The sequence below is a fragment of the Electrophorus electricus genome, chromosome 4 (genome assembly GCF_041902795.1).
Source record: "Electrophorus electricus isolate QZ-2024a chromosome 4, ASM4190279v1, whole genome shotgun sequence".
Classification (NCBI taxonomy): domain Eukaryota; kingdom Metazoa; phylum Chordata; class Actinopteri; order Gymnotiformes; family Gymnotidae; genus Electrophorus; species Electrophorus electricus.
In genome coordinates, this window is record NC_137500.1 from 1211793 (window position 1) to 1231236 (window position 19444).

Consider the following 19444-nt stretch of genomic DNA (forward strand, 5'->3'; position numbering starts at 1 on the left):
ATATATTTTTATTAATTAAAGGAACAAACTAATGGAGCTACACATCACTCCAATAAGTCAAATGGGCTGGTACTACCATTACATGTCACGGTATGGCCCCTCCGCCCAAAAGTTTACCCGTGTGTTAGACTCAGAGGTCGACTGTTTGGAGAATTCCATAATGGAGGTAGAGGATTCCCTGTCTGTGATGGACACATGGTCAGCAGATTCAGAGAGCAAAGAGCCTCCAGCTCCCAAGGCATGTCGCACTAGTATCAGCAAGCTGCCCCGCGTGACTCAAAAAGAGGTGGTGCCATCATCATCTGAGGACACTCCTTCACCTGGGCAACACAGCCCCAGGGCTCATGTGCCTGCGCACAAGCCTCAAGGAGGCAAAAAGGAGGCATCACCAGTGCCCACCCCAGAGACAGGCAAAACCGCTGGTGCGCTTCCTAAGGCATGCGCCCCAAAGCCAGAGAAGCCACCTCCACCCAACTCAGCGAAGCGCGAACGCCCACAGCAGAATCAGACTCCAAGCCAGCCGATGAATGGGAGACAAGCAGGACTTATTCATAACCTGTTGTTTAATTATGAGCGCATACCTGTCCCAGTCACTGTGTCAGTCCCAGTCACATTTAATGTATCCATCGCTTTGTCTCCCTTTGTGTCTGTGCCTGTGCCCGTCAGTGTGTCCGTCTCTGTGTCTGTTATTATTCTGGTCCCTGTCCTTCACCCCCGCTGTCCTGCTCACACTGGCCCATGTTGGTTAGTTCAGTCGGCGTTGGTTTAGGGGCCATAGCCTGATAGGCTGGCTCGCCGGGAGTCGCACCGTTGGGGAGGGGCTCTGTCACGGTACAGCCCCTCCCCCCAAACATCTACCCGTGTGTGTGTTCCTCCGTTTGGCCATGCCCCCATGTTCCACACCTGATCCTTGTTGTGCTGTTAATGTGAGTGTATATAAGTCCTTTGTGTAAACGTTAGCATTGTCAGTGTTTGATCCCACAATAGCTTTAGTGCTTTGTTGCCTTCCATGTCTCAAAAATAAAACTCGTCGTATGTATCATGGCTCCTCTTCTGCATCCTGCCAAGCCTCCCCATGTTACATTACACACTTTACCTTATCTCAAGATAATTCAAACCTTAGTCAAGAAACACTGTAACTTGTACACTGGAGCTCTCATACAAAACAGGAGAGCAGACACCCACACATTTAACCTCACAGGGTTTTATGAATAACTGGACACAGCAGCAGTATCCACAGCATCTTAGAGACCTGAGCAATTTTACCTTCAGCAGAAGCAGTTTATAGCTACTCACCAATCATCCTTTTATTTTTATGGACAATCACAATAGTGGCCACAACTGCCATAATCACAACTCCACAGATCACAGCTCTGATCAGAGTGTTTTTCATTGTGGAGTCACTGTGTTTTCCATCTGTAGTCGGTAAAGTAATAAATTCTCTTATTATAAAACAACAAAACATTCATGAACAGTGATATAAGTCGAATGTTCTGAATGTAGGTCTTCTTAACAAAGTCTCCCACTAAGCTCTAGTTAATAAGTCTGATGTGATTATACAGCTTGTTGATTTGTGCACTATGCAAAGGTGCAATACTTTAACAGACCATCTTCTCAAACTTATGACTGTAGTTTTCAGTGTGACAAATATATTTACCCCATTTTTTAATTACTGGTGCTGTGAGACTGCAGTGAGTCACATAACAGTCATAATCTGCTTCATCATTTTCCAGGATGTCCACACTCTTCCTCAGCTGGTAGGTGTCTTCATCATTGGGTCTGACTACTGAGGATGTTATCAGCTCTTCATGTAGGGAGGTGCGGTACTTCTTCACACTCATCATCACATATTTAGGGTAGAAGCCTGTGGCCAGACAGGGCAGGGTCAGTTTGCCTAGGTCAGTCACATTTTCTTCTCAAATGTATAAACAACTGGTGGAGCAAGAGAGAGAGAGAGAGAGAGAGAGAGAGAGAGAGAGAGAGAGAGAGAGAGAGAGAGAGAGAGAGAGAGAGAGAGAAAGAGAGAACCTGTAAAAACAAACAACTTACCAAATCAATCAATCAAACAATCAAAAGCCAGATCTCTATGAAAAACTGCTGTGGATGACTGACTGCACATTCTTTCAGAATGATGCCACATTGGGTGATATCAATCCTCAAGAAGGCCACTTGACAGCTCCAGCGTTACCAACTACAGACTGCTATCACTTCTCTCTTTCCTCTCAAAAGCCCTTGAACAAGCAGTTTATAATCAATTGTTTCTTTTTCTCACCCAAAACCAGCTGCATGATTCCAATCAGTCTGGCTACAAACTGGCACATTCTACAGAAATGGCCCTCATAGCGGTGACTGAGAAACTTCATTCTGCTAAAGCTGCCAAACAGTCATCTGTTTGATTCTTCTAGACCTTTCAGCAGCCTCTGACACAGTGAACCACAACATTCTCCTCTCTGTTCTTTCCAGGCTTGGTGTGACTGGCTCTGCTTGGAGATGGTTTCAGTCCTATCTGGAGGGACAGTCCTATCAGGTGACATGGAGAGGATCCACATCCAAACCGTGTAGACTCTCCATTGGTGTTCCACAAGGCTCAGTATTGGACCCCCTTCTCTTCTCTTTGTATACTCGTTCTCTTGGTGATGTAATATCTTCTCATGGCTTCTCCTACCACTGCTGTGCCGATAACACTCAATTATTTATTTCTTTTCCACCCTCTGACACGCATGTCTCCAGACGTATCTTGGCATGCTTGACTGACATTGCATCATGGATGACAGCCCACCACTTAAAGCTCAACCCAGGTAAAACCAAGCTTCTGTTCATCCAATGTACTCCCAACCCTTACCATGACCTCACTGTTTCTGTAGAGAACTCCCTGGTATCACCCTCCGAAGCTGCCCGTAGCCTGGGCGTGACTTTGGACAACCAGTTGTTCTCAACTCATGTTTCTAATCTAACCTGGTCTTGCAGATTCCTCCTTTGTACCATACGAAGGATTCAAGCCTTTCCTTCACAGGAAGCTACCCTTGTGCTTGTGCAGTCTCTTGTGATCTCAAAGCTAGATTACTGCAACTCACTACTTGCTGGTCTTCTTCTAAGAGCCATCAAACCTTTACAACTTGTCCAGAATCCAGCAGCACGACTGGTCTTCAATCTTCCGAAGTTCACACGTTAACTCCACTGCTGTGCTCCCTTCATTGGTCTTATTGCACTGGAAGTACTGGAAATCAGAACTGAAATTATACACATCACGTAGACAAATTCAAATGACTTATCTACATCTCAAATCGATATTTCTGGGTTTATTTTAAAAGACAGAAATATCGGTGCCTGACTGGAACTTATCGGTGCAGTTCACTTTTACCACAATACTCGCATAATGAAGATCAAAACGTTGGCTGTTACAAATATTCCTGTATTATACATCTAGTACACAATTATGTATTTGGATGTTGCATTAAATGTTGTTATTAGTGTACAAAAATATGAAAAATATCTCTAAAAATCTTGTAACCAATTGCTATGATTCTACAGAGTCTACATATATCTAACGCATAAACATTAACGATATAAGTCTGAAATAGTTCTGCGAAACACAGGTTCATACACGCACACTTTTAGAGGCACAAAACTAAAAAAGCCCTTTTTCAAAATTAATTTAGTTTCTGTCTTTATTTTTTATTACAAAAAAGAAAGAAAAACAAGCGTCTTTGGGGTTGTATCGTTCACTAACTCTGAAGCTAAACTACGGCGCTGTAAAGAGAGGAGACGGCAGTGTGTTTAGAGCAGGTTTATGTACGGACCTTAAACGAAGTTAGTGTGGAGGACACTGGACGTAAGAAGAACTTCACTTTTTATTCCCAGTAAATCACAATTTTAAGTAGGTATAGTTTGTAATAAATGTCTCTTTATTAAAGCGCATTAAAGGTGAATTTATTAGCGCATTTATCCTAGCCGTTACAGTGGTGTTGCAGCTTTTAGTGTAAACCGACCCACATTATTAGCGGTTTTTTAGTAAAAGCATAAATGTTTCAGCAATATCCGCCATCAAACCTTTGTTCTGCCTACTGGATTAATTTTCATTAGTATAAGTGTTTGTCCCTGACTGGAGGTTGTCGATGCAAAGCACTTTAACCGTCATACTCGCATACTGAACAATCACCGTCTGTTAAATATACTTCCATTTTAATCTATGTATGACTATAAATTATATTGATTTAAATGGTTCATGAATTAAATATACTGTCCAGGGTTTTAATGCCTATTGAAAATTATATAATATATTTGTGATTTCAGTTCCACAAAAAGAGGAAGTGAAACACAACTGATTTTCCTGCTAACGGTTCCTGCCTGTCTGAGCTGTAGACCGTGTTGGGTCTCCTAGGTGACGCCCCGCCCACCCTCACGGTCCTGCCCCCCTCCAGTGTACAGCTGCAGCAGGAGAAGGTCACACTCGTGTGTCTGGCCAACAAGGGCTTCCCCTCAGACTGGAAGCTGAGCTGGAAGGTGGCTGGTAGCAGCTGGAGCTCGGGGGTGAGCCAGAGCTCCGGGCTTCTGCAGAAGGACGGCCTCTACAGCTGGAGCAGCACCCTGACCCTCCAGAAGGAGGAGTGGCTGAAGAAGACAGTGACCTGTGAGGCCACCAAGGACTCCCAGTCTCCTGTCACACAGACACTGAGTAGAGAGCAGTGTGCTGAGGCGTGAAACTCCCACATGTGTACTGAAGTGTTCTCCTCTCACTCATTAATGTGCTGTCTTTTAGATAGTCTGTTTATTACTCAAATGTTCCTGTTTATTGTTCAAAATGAAATAAAAAATTTTGAATAAATATTATAGTCTCTTATTTAAAACATTTCCCACAACATTACTCATAACAATAAATACCTTTAGTCCTAAATTTCTGTTCTGCAGAAATACTAAGGTGTGATGAGGTATAGGATTAAACTTTGATACAGCTGACATTTCATTAATCACGGCAAAGAATGAAGCAAAAAATAAGACATTTCAACATGTTTCATTCACTACAAACTGTAACACGAGTAAGTCGGTGTATTTTAGGAACATCAGGGGTGGGGGGACAAACCATCTTTGGCCATTTCACTATATCACAATATTATCATTTTTAGTTCATTTATGCCTGAAACTAATCCCATCATGCTTTATATCACTTTGTAGCACAAGCTGGGCTGTTTTTCAATAAAATACTCTCATTAAAATATTTCTGCCTGAAACTAACCCCCTTTAGCCCTTGTCTGTTTAAAATAAAGCTTTGACCTAATGTATTAAGTGTAATAACAAAGAACTGCTTAATATTTGGTACATGTTTTTTTTATTATTAATTGAGTCACACAGTGCTATTATGACACAGCCTGGTTTATCACACAGTGTTACTGAACTAAATGTGTATTGCTCTAAGTTACCCTGTACAGGTTTAACATACATACACCCCACTCACCTGATATCCACCCCGACTCTGTGTGTGGGAGTGCGTGTGTGTGAGTGCGTGTGTGTGTTACTGAACTAAAGGTTTGCTGCTCTAAGACACTGGAAACCTGGACACAGTGCTGCTCTGTTCTGGGTGTCAGAAATCTGCATTGCCTGTACAGGTTTAACATACATACACCCCACTCACCTTATACACAGCCCAACTCAGTGTGTGTGTGTGTGTGTGTGTGTGTGTGTGTGTGTGTGTCTGTGTGTGTGTGTGTGTGTGTGTGTGTGTGTGTGTGTGTGTGTGTGTGTGTTGTGGGGGCAGCTGAGGGCATAGAGCGGGCCATGCGCTTGTGTGTGAGAGAGAGAATTTTACTGAAAGATTTCAGTCAGTTTTTCAAAAAGTCATTGTTTCAGTTGGTGGCATTAAGTCATCTTGTTGTGTAGTAAGTTTATTTAAGTAAGTGCAGTGAGGTTATTTAACTTCACCCCCTAAAGATCTTCACTCTTTACCTTTACTTGTTAATAAAGATTTAGAATGGACATGAAAAGTATGTGTTGGTAGAAATGTTTCACAGTAGCTGAGAATAATCAGAGGAAGGCACAGACATGGTGATTAGTGCTTTAGTGTGTGCTTACATCACCTCTAAACAGGACAGAATCTCCTGAAGATGACTGACACTGATTTAGCAGTCATGCTACTAGTAGATATTTCTCTCCACTAATAACTACCTGCTCTATTATAACTGAGACCAAAGGTCTCAGTACTGCAGTGTTGTGACTGGTTTCTGATTCCATGCACTGGGTGTGTGTAAATGTGCCTCTGAGGGGTCTTGATAAGTACTAGATAAATTCCATGTGTTGTTATTGTAATAACTGCAATGTTTTGTCTTCACCTGCTCCAACAGAAACAGAGAGATCATCTTCTCAAAGAAAAGAGAGACAGGAGAAGTTTAGGACCTTCTCCAGGTTTCTGGTGATGCAGCTCAGTCTGAGCTGTTATCACTGTCAGTGTCAACAGCAACATTAGCATTGTGTTTAATGGTGGGTTTCTTCTTGATGGATCATACTAATGTTCACACCTTCCATTTCTTCCATTTCTAACACATAGATAGCAGGAGAAGAATGACATATAGATCTACAAAACTCTCCTCTAACAGAAGTGCAACAGTGTTGCCTGTATTGTGTCTTTGTGATTCATTATATATTTTTTTGTTGACTTGAGTGAGTGTGTTGTGGTTCCTAGAATAATTATTTTCTATAGATGTGTGTTGTTCAGTAGTGAGTGAGTGTGATGGGGCATCTCTCCTCCACAGAGTGTGTTATTGTGCTGTATCATATCCTCCCCCTCCACACCTGCAGTAGGTCCCAGCTGCAGCAGTGCAGTCTCTGTGCAGTCTGACTGAGGGAGGTTTTTGTATGACTCTCTAACACTGTGTGAACACCCAGCTACTACTAATGTAATGTGCACTCTGACAGTAATAATCTCCTGCATCTTCAGTCTGGACTCCTCTGATGGTCAGAGTGAAGTCAGATCCAGATCCACTACCACTGAAACGAGCTGGAGTTCCTGACTCTAAGCTAGTAGCCCTGTAGATCAGGAGTTTAGGAGCTTCTCCAGGTTTCTGCAGGTACCAGTGTAGACAGTCATCATCATACACTGCAGGGTTTGTTCTACAGCTGATGGTGACTGTGTCTCCTGGAAGAGCAGATTTCACTGCAGGAGTCTGAGACACTGTCACCTGACACATGGATTCTGTAAAAAAAAACAATGAATATGAAGTCATTATGAATCATGACAGAACATCAGAGAATTCCAATGACCTGACATTTGGATTCAGGATGAAAAAAAATGCAGTAATAAGAAAGGGAATATGTCCATCTACGATTAAAATATTTAATCATTCACTGACTTTAAGTTATTTTAATGATTTAATTTGTTCAACTTATTTAAATCCTACCTTGAATCCAGAGGAGCAGTGTGCAGATGAAGATGGGGATCAAAGTCATGGTTGCTGTGGGTGAAGTTGCTGGGGCAGACAGCTCTCAGTCATGAAGTGTTAAACTCACAGGACTATAAACACTCCCAGAGCACTGAAGCAGGTGCTGCACATGCAAAGTGACTTCTCTGTATCAATACACGTCTACCAAATACTCTCTGTGGCCTCTCTGTATTAATACACATCTACCAAATACTCTCTGTGGCCTCTCTGTATTAATAGATGTCTACCAAATACTCTCTGTGGCCTCTCTGTATTAATACACATCTACCAAATACTCTCTGTGGCCTCTCTGTATCAATACACTTCTACCAAATACTCTCTGTGGCCTCTCTGTATTAATAGATGTCTACCAAATCCTCTCTGTGGCCTCTCTGTATTAATACACGTCTACCAAATACTCTCTGTGGCCTCTTTGTATCAATACACTTCTACCAAATACTCTCTGTGGCCTTTCTGTATTAATAGATGTCTACCAAATACTCTCTGTGGCCTCGCTGTGTATTAATACACGTCTACCAAATACTCTCTGTGGCTTCTCTGTATCAATACACTTCTACCAAATACTCTCTGTGGCCTCTCTGTATCAATACACTTCTACCAAATACTCTCTGTGGCCTCTCTGTATTAATAGATGTCTACCAAATACTCTCTGTGACCTCTCTGTATTAATACTTGTCTACCAAATACTCTCTGTGGCTTCTCTGTATTAATACTCACCTACCAAATACTCTCTGTGGCCTCGCTGTGTATTAATACATGTCTACCAAATACTCTCTGTGGCTTCCCTGTATTTGTTTTCATTACACACTATAATTAAAAATATATTTAGTGAAATCGGACACTTAGATAGCAAAACCTCAGTCCTGAATTGCACAACTATAAACACATTTTCTGCTCTAGACATTAATCAAATCACCACAAACACACACACACACACACACACACACACACACACACACACACACACACACACACACACACACACACACACACACATCCCTTCTATTCAACACACTTCTCTACATTATACATAGAAATCTAACATGACATCACTTCTTTGCCTTTCAAAACCTCCGACCTGTGAGCCAACTAATCAACAAAGCTGTCAAATGTACTTGGGATGATTAACTGGGATGATCATGTGGGTGATTAATTGTGAACTCAGCAATCAGGTGTAAGCACTATAAAATGCAACTGGTGAGTTTATCTGTCTTTAAGTAAAAGACCTGCAGCATAAATATATGGAAGTATGTAATGTATTCATGTGATGTGTTCACCTCAGTATTGTTTGCTGCACACAACCTTTTTACATGTACGTTTCTATCAGGTCAACGCAATGTTATCTGGACTTAGCCTGACAAACGTAAGAAGATGGAGAAACATCGCTGTCCACAGAGATATTTTGAATGTCCAGGGCCAACGTGGTGGTAACATCACAATGTAGCTGTGATCACACAGAATGGAGTCCTCCATCGCCACGGCAACTTGGGTCCTTACAACATCACACTGTAAACACACACATTAGACAGAATACACACCACCATCACAGTCCACACACTCACGTTAGACAGACTACACACCATCATCACAGCAGGAGACCAAGTGGATGCAGAGCAGATGAAACACAATGTCATTGTCATGTTATCGTATGAATTATTTTGCAAACAAACTGAGGTATTCTGCACCTTTTTGACAATACAGAATATACTAGATTATTAACATTCATTAAATATTAGTTTAGGTGGAGATGGGAAAAATAATTAAAGATTAAAGATAAAATATGAAGCTTAGGGTTGTGTGTGTGTGTGTGTGTGTGTGTGTGTGTGTGTGTGTGTGTGTGTGTGTGTGTGTGGTCACTATAAAGTCAAAGCGGTTTTTGAATGACAGCTTCATTAGAATGTATCTCTATGGTTGACTTGTGGATGAGGCACTAAACTCAGTGAGTGGTAAGCTGGACTGTGGACGTCTCAGAGGTGCAGGAGGGAGTTCTGACCAGTGCAGGAGAGCAGAATGCAGCAGCTCTGTCTGTATTCTGTTCTGTGTCCTGGCATTTCTGTTACTTCCACTGAAATAAAGCTTCATTTTGGACATTGTCTGCTCTTTTATAAGAGACAAACATCTTTATTAATGTTATCAGACAGTTTCTTGTGCCTGAGTGAGCTTATATGAACAGACCAGAACATCTGTTGAAAGTGTGGCTCTATTCTGGGAGAAAGAGAATCACTCAGCCATGGTAATGCAAATCTGAGTTAGAACCCACTGCTCTCTCTCTCTCTCTCTCTCTCTCTTTCTCTCCCTCTCTCTCTCTCTGTCTCTCTCTCTCTCTCTCTCTATTCCTGCTGAGGTGGATTATGTCGCTCCCTGCTGTCCAGTTTGATGGATTACTCTCCCTGCAGCTACACCAACACTACCTAACATTCATTCCTCTTGTGGTGGTGAGTGTATCATTACCCTGATTAAATGAACAAATAAGAAAAACCAAACGCCTCATTCCTAGCAAAGAGAACAAGTTTATGCCCCCATAATGGCACACTCCATTTTCCTACACTCACCTCACTGTTTACACTTCCTGTTTACACTTCATTTTTTCAAGTCAGCTGTATACATGTGTATCCCTCCAAATGTTTATATTTCTATTTCCATTCTATTTCTATTATATTATTTTATTATTTTTATTGATGCTGTGAGCTACCTGTTTTGTTGTACAAGTACAATGATAATAAAGTCTTTTCTGACCTTATCAAATCATAGACCAGCGCCCTCCAAACAGAACATGTTTCTTTATTAGTTATCGATTCCCCCTCTTGTCACGGTAGGCTGGTTGTCCAGCAGGAGGGACACACCTACTCCTGCCCAGGACCGCACTACACTACACTACACTACACTACACAATACACTACACACTACACTACACTACACACTACACTACACTACACTACACACTAAATTTGCATAATTTTCCATATCTGCCACTTCCCCCAAACACATCCAATTCAGACATGTTTGTTGTCTGACAGTTACTTTTTTAGTTTTGCTTTGAGGCTTTTACAAGTAATGTAGATATTACAACCAACACCTTTCTGTAAGTACATGCCATAAATGTGCTTTACAGATGTATATGCTATTGAGTGCTCTTTAATCAGGTTTTAAAGCACACACACTGCTGAAACACACACATACATGTTTGTGCGAGCTCTTTAACCAGGTGATACACACACACACACACACACACACACACACACACACATGCTAGTAGAGCTGTTTAACCAGGTGATACACACACACACATGCTAGTAGAGCTGTTTAACCAGGTAATACACACACACACACACACACACACACATGCTAGTAGAGCTATTTAACCAGGTGATACACACACACACACATGCTAGTAGAGCTGTTTAACCAGGTAATACACACATACACACACACATGCTAGTAGAGCTGTTTAACCAGGTGATACACACACACATGCTAGTAGAGCTGTTTAACCAGTTAATACACATGCTAGTAGAGCTGTTTAACCAGGTGATACACATGCTAGTAGAGCAGTTTAACCAGGTAATATACATGCTAGTAGAGCTGTTTAACCGGGTAATATACATGCTAGTAGAGCTGTTTAACCAGGTGATACACACACACACACATGTTAGTAGAGCTGTTTAACCAGGTGATACACACACACATACACATGCTAGTAGAGCTGTTTAACCAGGTGATACACACACACACACAGACACACACACACACACACACACACACACACACACACACACACACACACACACACACACACACACACACTAGTAGAGCTATTTAACCAGGTGATACACACACACACACACACACACACATGCTAGTAGAGCTGTTTAACCAGGTGATACACACACACACACACATGCTAGTAGAGCTGTCAGTTCGATGTACCAAACACTACTTATTCAACTTTGCCAAGATAAATGACTTTTTCCATTGTATAAGTCTGTGCATAGTAGACAGCAAGCCTCTCTACTCTACACAGGCTGCTACTCATCTGCTCTTCCATGGTGAGATCTTCTCTACCCATAGCAGGTTACATCCCTGTAACAATGTTGGCCCAGAGTCACTGTGAAGATCCAACTACAGTTTATTACAAAATGAGACCAACATGAATGACAAGCCAAACAGTGCAAGGAGGGAAGTTTACCTCTGTTTTAATTACATGATCAGCAGGCTCTTGTAATAAGGTATTGTTATGTCCGCCTGTATATCTGCCTTCTGTGTTCCAGGTTTTGCCTCTTCCTCTCTGGTGTCCCCCATCCTGATCCACACCCATCCTGATCCACACCCATCCTGATCCACACCCGGTTTTCCAGTGAGCAGAGGATCAAAATAAAAGGACGAGGAAGAGACAAAGGGCTTGGCTTGAGGGCTCATGGGAGAAGAGTTTGGTGTTGTTGGTTTTGACTTGTCGCTACATTTTTGAGCTTGTGTTTGTGTATGACTTTGGATTTTCCCCTTGATTTACGGTTTGTTTTGCCCCTTTGGTTGATTGCTGGATAATATAGTTTCTTGTATCTTGTATGTATGTCTTGTCCTGTCCATAGTTACACACTGGTGGCAGGGAGGGCTGCCATTGTGTTTGGGTGTGGCTTTATCTTTGTTCTAACGGTGTAGTCAGTGTCAGTTTCTTTTTGTTAGCTTAGTCAGTCGTCGTTTTGTTTCTAGTGTGGTTTTGTTTGTTGTGTTGGCCTTGGTCACTCCTGATGCGATTGCACCAGTTTCTTGTCTTTAAACACCAAAAACATTTAAATACACTAGATGTTTGCTGTCATCTTTGTCTGGTTATTCATTCCATTACTCATTTCTACTGTAGTAATACTCAAAACCCTCCCAGCCTAGACGGGGTCGTAACAGTATTTATTGTTTCTTTCTATTGGTTTCTGGTGTGCAATGTGACCTTTGCTATTTCTGTTCAATACATTGTAGGACAAACAGTAAACACAGAAGAATATATCAGGAAAATTCTATATATTTGGCCAGGTGTGGGTAAGAGTCTGATGTGTTTTGTAAATGTGGCTCTTCATTCAGTTCTCTGCACATTTGGAGATCACTCGCTCTCTGCCTCTGAGAAGAAGATGAGCAATGTGTGAGACAACTGCAGTTCCTCCCTCAGTACAGCTGGCTCTTCATCTGGCTCTGGGCTGATTGGAGATCAGTGGATTGGGTGAGTTCAGGAGTGTCTCTGTGATGAGCTTCACCTGGGTCTCATTAGCTCTATTGTGGGAGCTGTCCAGGGTTCTGAAGCATGTGGAGTTCTGTGTTGCTGAAACAGATGTTACGACCCTTTCTAAGTAGGGTCAGTGACAGAAATGATTAAATGATTAATTAAATGACAACAATTAAACAATAAACAAAAACACATTGACCACATTTACATTTCGTATATTTTTATGCATCAAAGCTGGGCATGCAGCTATCAAGTGCCCTATTTCGTGACAGTAAAAACACTCCTGTTTCCCAGGGACTTCACTGGTTTTCTGTGAGGTAACGGGACTGCATTTACAACCAGATACACTGATCCTGGATCAGCTTGTATACTTGGATAATATGTTTAACCCACTGAAATCTCAGGGCATTGCCTCTGTTTTTGCATATTTTCTTAAATTCAGTTTTAAGATTCTTAATTATATTTTCATTTACTTATATTAGAGCAAAATTGAGTATTTTCAATGTATGCTACTTTTCCTGATCAAGTTCTTAATACAATGACTCAGGCAGTCTGGACGTTCAGATCGTTGTAGTGTTTTGTCAAGAACCAGTGGAGGGCAGTCTCACATTATTCAATGCATCTTAATTTTTGTTTGTTTACAGTGTCACTCTCTGTGACTGTTTTTGTTGAATTTTTGTCTGGTTTCATATTTGATTGTACTGAAGATACTGCCAAACAAAAACAAGGTATTAAATATACAAACATTTTATTGGATCATTATTCGGTTATTTAGCAGAAATTCACAGTACATTTACAATGTTCAGATAGAATGCTTTCATTAGTCCTCCTACTTTTCTCAGCATTGATCATTGATTCTGTAAAGTTATATTGATACGTCCAAAAAAATTGTATCAAAAGGTTATTTTATATTAATTTTCCATAAACTTTTTAATGTACAGTTATTTCGATAATACCAATTAAGATTAATTTTAATATTCGAAAAACGAGCAAACGGAAAAATATGAGCTGCAAGAAAATTAGTTAATTTATTTTTAATGCCTAGATATTTTCTTGCATATTTTAAAAAGTAAAAATTGTAGCAGTTCATTATTGTTTTGAAAAAGGCTTTCTAAAACGCAAAGAGGGAGAGCGGCTTCTTTAGTGCAGGAGGTTTTTGTACAACCACTGAACGACTTCGTATCACTGTGGTACACTTTTGGTGGCGGCACAAAACTCTCAGTTGGACGTAAGTAACTTTCACTGCTTATACAAAAGTTGGTATTTTCTGAAATCATAATCGACATGTTTGATGTTTGATAATAATGCAGACTTAAAAACTTGTTGCGGTTGCATTTAATGTGGTTTACGGGGCAACAGCTATTACGACGTAATTTATCTAATAATAAAATATATGTGTGTATTTTATTTTATTATTTTAAAAATCTAAAAAGCTTTTGGGTAAGTCCTTTATGAGTTTTCTAAAGCATTAATATCGAAGCTATATATTACGCGGTAAATAGTGTCGAGAGCGGCGTGTTTAGATCAGGAGGTTTTTGTACGGACAGTAAACGAGATTGTAGCTCTGTGGTGGACTTTCGGTGGTGGAACAAAACTATCAGTTGGACGTAAGTAGACTTTAAATTTTCTTCACAACTATCCACACATGTAACGTTGCGTCAGTATGCACGGTGGTTTTGTAAACTACTCGTACTCTTTTATAGACTAATTGTGACGTTAAGTATCTTCCTATATCATAACCGCTGCTATGTCCTTATAGACCTTTTACTTTATACCGATGAAGAGTTTCTTAAATGTCTTTCAGTAGTAAAAACATACATGTTTCAGAAATATCTCTCAACAAGCTTTTATCTGCATGCTGGGTTTATTTTAAAAGGCAGAAATACAATACTCCCATACTGAAGGATCAAAACGTTGGCTGTTACAAATACTCAAATTCCTGTATTATACATCTAGAACACAAGTGTTTAAATAAATTGTCTTGACTTGGATGTTGCATTAAATGATATTAGTGTACAAAAATATGAAAAATATATCCAAAAACACAAATTTTGTAACCAATTGTTATGATTCTACAGAGTCTACAAATATCTAACGCATAAACATTAACGATACGAGTTTTAACGAGTTTTTAACGATACTTTTAGAGGCACAAAACTCTGCTGGATTTAAGTAACTATCAGCCCTTATTCAAAATTTTTAGTTTCTTTAGTTTCTTTTAATTTAGTTTCTGCCTTAATTTTTTATATCTTTATTTAGCTGTATTTCTAACTGTATATTTTATGTATGTAGTATCTTTGATAACTTTTTTATTACAAAAAAGAAAAGAAAAACAAGCATCTTTGGGGTTGTATCGTTCACTAACTCTGAAGCTAAACTACGGCGCTGTAAAGAGAGGAGACGGCAGTGTGTTTAGAGCAGGTTTATGTACGGACCTTAAACGAAGTTAGTGTGGAGGACACTGGACGTAAGAAGAACTTCACTTTTTATTCCCAGTAAATCACAATTTTAAGTAGGTATTGTTTGTAATAAATGTCTCTTTATTAAAGCGCATTAAAGGTGAATTTATTAGCGCGTTTATCCTAACCGTTACAGTGGTGTTGCGAGATTTTAGTGTAAATCGACCCACATTATTATCGTTTTTTTATCAAAAGCATAAATGTTTCAGCAATATTCGCCATCAAACCTTTATTCCGACTACTGGGTTAATTTTCATTAGTATAAGTGTTTGTCCCTGACTGGAGGTTGTTGATGCAAAGCACTTTAACCGTAATACTTGCATACTGAACAACCACCGCCTGTTAAATATACTTCCATTTTAATTTATTTATGACTATAAGTTATATTCATTTGATTGTTTCATTAATTATATATCCTAGGTTCTGATGTCCAGGGAAAATAACATTGAAAATAAAGGTTGTTGATGTAATACATACAAACATAAATAAAATAATATAAATAATAAAAGAGGAAGTGAAACACAACTGATTTTCCTGCTAACGGTTCCTGCCTGTCTGAGCTGTAGACCGTGTTGTGTCTCCTAGGTGACGCCCCGCCCACCCTCACGGTCCTGCCCCCCTCCAGTGTACAGCTGCAGCAGGAGAAGGTCACACTCGTGTGTCTGGCCAACAAGGGCTTCCCCTCAGACTGGAAGCTGAGCTGGAAGGTAGCTGGTAGCAGCTGGAGCTCGGGGGTGAGCCAGAGCTCCGGGCTACTGCAGAAGGACGGCCTCTACAGCTGGAGCAGCACCCTGACCCTCCAGAAGGAGGAGTGGCTGAAGAAGACAGTGACCTGTGAGGCCACCAAGGACTCCCAGTCTCCTGTCACACAGACACTGAGTAGAGAGCAGTGTGCTGAGGCGTGAAACTCCCACATGTGTACTGAAGTGTTCTCCTCTCACTCATTAATGTGCTGTCTTTTAGATAGTCTGTGTTTATTACTCAAATGTTCCTCTGTTTATTGGTCAAAATGAAATAAAAAATGTGAACAAACAACATTATAGTCTTAATTGAAGATTCTTTGCCAACATTGCACAGAACAAGAAATGCCTTTAAAGTGCTAATTGTCTGTACTTCAGAGGTCCGTGTGTGTAATGAGTTATAGGATTAAACTTTGATAATGTTGCTATTTGACCACTCTTGCTAAAGTTTGTTAAGGAACCAGGAAATAAGATGACTCAACATAAGTTTCATTCACTAGAAACTGTAATGTGTAAGTCAGTGTATTTTTGGAACATCATGGAGTGGGTGCTAAAACATCTTTGGTCCTCTCCATATACCATAATATTATTATTGTTTGTAAATTTATGCCTGAAACTAACCGCATATCACTTTTTAACACACGCTGGGCTGTTTTAATAAAATATTGTTATGGGTCCCTTAGGAGGTAATAAAGTTGTTTTTTATTGCAAAAGAAAGTACAGGTTTTATATTAAAAAACAACCAACTTTTTATTAAAAACCCACAGTCCTAATATATTTTGCCAAAATATTTTATAATAGAAACTTTATGCTCCAGGCCTCTGGTATCTGTTTAAAATAAAGCTTCAAGCTAAATGTAATAAATGTAACAGTAAATAACTGCTTAATGTTTGGTATGTTTTATATTATTTGAGTCATACAGTGAATTTATGACACAGGCATGTCCTTCACACCAACGCAAATGTTTTAGTGTGAGATAGAAGATTTTACTGAATGTTCTTTGGCTGGTGGCATTTAGTAAATTATAATAAGATTATTAAACATTACCCCCTAAATATCTCTACTTTTACACCTTTGATTGTTGGTAATAAACATTTATAATGAACATGAACTGTATTTTTTGGTAGAAGTGTTTCACAGTGGCTGAGAATAATCAGATGAAGGCACAGACATGGTGATTAGTGCTTTAGTGTGTGCTTACATCACCTCTAAACAGGACAGAACCTCCAGAAGATGACTGACACTGCTTTAGCAGTCATGCTACTAGTAGAAATTTCTCTCCACTAATAACTACCTGCTCTATTATAAGAACAACTGCCCCAAGAGACCAAAGGACTCAGTACTGCAGTGGTGTGACTGGTTTCTGATGCTCCACTGGGTGTGTGTAAATGTGCCTCTTTGGGGTCTTGATAAGCATTAGATAAATGCCATGTGTTGTTGTTATTGTTATAACTGTAGTGTTTTGTCTTCACCTGCTCCAGCAGAAACAGAGAGATCAGCTGCTCAAAGAAAAGAGAGAAGGGAGATGTTTGGGAGCTTCTCCAGAATTCCTGGGCAGTTGTAGCTCATAGATTTGTATGTTTAGTGTGTTCAGACTGAGGGAGGATTTTGTATGATTCTCTAACACTGTGTGAACACTCAGCTACCACTGAGGTAAAATTCACCCAGACACTAATAATCTCCAGCGTCTTCAGTTTGGACCTCTCTGATGGTCAGAGTGAAGTCAGATCTAGATCTACTACCACTGAAACAAGCTGGGGTTCCTGACCATAAATTAGTAGCATAGTAGATCAGGAGTTTAGCAGCTTCTCTGGGTTTCTGCAAGTACCAAAACAGATCAACACCATCATCCACTCTGTGGCTGGTCCTACAGCTGATGGTGACTGTGTCTCCTGGAAGAGCAGATTTCACTGCAGGAGTCTGAGTCACAGTCACCTGACACATGGATTCTGGGGGAAAAAAAAAAAAAAGAAGTCAGTATGAATCATGATTAAACATGAGAGAATAACAATGGCCTGACCTCTGGATTCAGAATAAGAGAAAATGCAGGAATAAGAAAGATATTATGTCTAACTATTATTAAAATACTTAATCATTCACTGACTTAATTTAATTTTATTCATTCAACTTATTTAAATCCTACCTTGAGTCCAGAGGACCAGTGTGCAGATGAAGATGGGGATCAAAGTCATGGTTGCTGTGGGTGAAGTTGCTGGGGCAGGCAGCTCTCAGTCATGAAGTGTTAAACTCACAGGACTATAAACACTCCCAGAGCACTGAAGCAGGTGCTGCACATGCAAAGTGACCTCTCTGTATTAATACACCTTTACCAAATACTCTCTGTTACTGCTCTGTTTTAATACACGTCTACCAAATGCTCTCTGTGGCCTCTCTGTATTAATACATCTTTACCAAATACTCTCTGTGGCCTCTCTGTATTAATACACCTTTACCAAATACTCTCTGCGGTCTCTCTGTATTAATACACATCTACCAAATACTCTCTGTGGCCTCTCTGTATTAATACACCTGTACCAAATACTCTCTGTGGCCTCTCTGTATTAATACACATCTACCAAATACTCTCTGTGGCCTCTCTGTATTAATACACATCTACCAAATACTCTCTGTTACTGCGCTGTTTTAATACACGTCTACCAAATACTCTCTGTGACCTCAATATTAATACACATCTACCAAATACTCTCTGTGGCCTCTCTGTATTAATACACATTTACCAAATACTCTCTGTGACCTCTGTATTAATACACATCTACCAAATACTCTCCGTTACTGCTCTGTTTTAATACACGTCTACCAAATACTCTCTGTGACCTCTATATTAATACACATCTACCAAATACTCTCTGTGGCCTCTCTGTATTAATACACATCTACGAAATACTCATTGGGACCTCTGTATTAATACACATCTACCAAATACTCTCTGTGGCCTCTCCGTATTAATACACATCTACCAAATACTCTCTGTCACTGCTCGGTTTTAATACACGTCTACCAAATACTCTCTGTGGCCTCTCTGTATTAATACACATCTACCAAATACTCTCTGTTACTGCGCTGTTTTAATACACGTCTACCAAATACTCTCTGTGACCTCTCTGTATTAATACATATCTACCAAATACTCTCTGTGGCCTCTCTGTATTAATACACCTGTACCAAATACTCTCTGTGGCCTCTCTGTATTAATACACATCTACCAAATACTCTCTGTGGCCTCTCTGTATTAATACACATCTACCAAATACTCTCTGTTACTGCGCTGTTTTAATACACGTCTACCAAATACTCTCTGTGACCTCAATATTAATACACATCTACCAAATACTCTCTGTGGCCTCTCTGTATTAATACACATCTACCAAATACTCTCTGTGACCTCTGTATTAATACATATCTACCAAATACTCTCTGTGGCCTCTCTGTAGTAATACATGTCTACGAAATACTCTCTGTGGCCTCTTTTTATTAATACACCTGTACCAAATACTCTCTGTGGCCTCTCTATATTAATACACCTCTATCAAATACTCTCTGTGGCCTCTCTGTATTAATAAACCTCTACCAAATACTCTCTGTGGC

General features: G+C 40.1%; 1 pseudogene and 1 gene segment (V, D, J or C); both read left to right on the top strand.

Annotated features, from left to right (window-relative positions):
* Positions 1 to 2767: 2767 nt before the first annotated feature.
* Positions 2768 to 4701, top strand: LOC145657614 (immunoglobulin kappa constant pseudogene; annotated as a pseudogene).
* An 8178-nt stretch (positions 4702 to 12879) lies between these two features.
* Positions 12880 to 16133, top strand: LOC118240813 (immunoglobulin kappa constant-like). The segment is given in 4 exon segments: positions 12880 to 12956; positions 13746 to 13867; positions 14187 to 14246; positions 15684 to 16133. Coding segments are annotated over 4 exon segments (579 nt in total).
* Positions 16134 to 19444: the final 3311 nt, after the last annotated feature.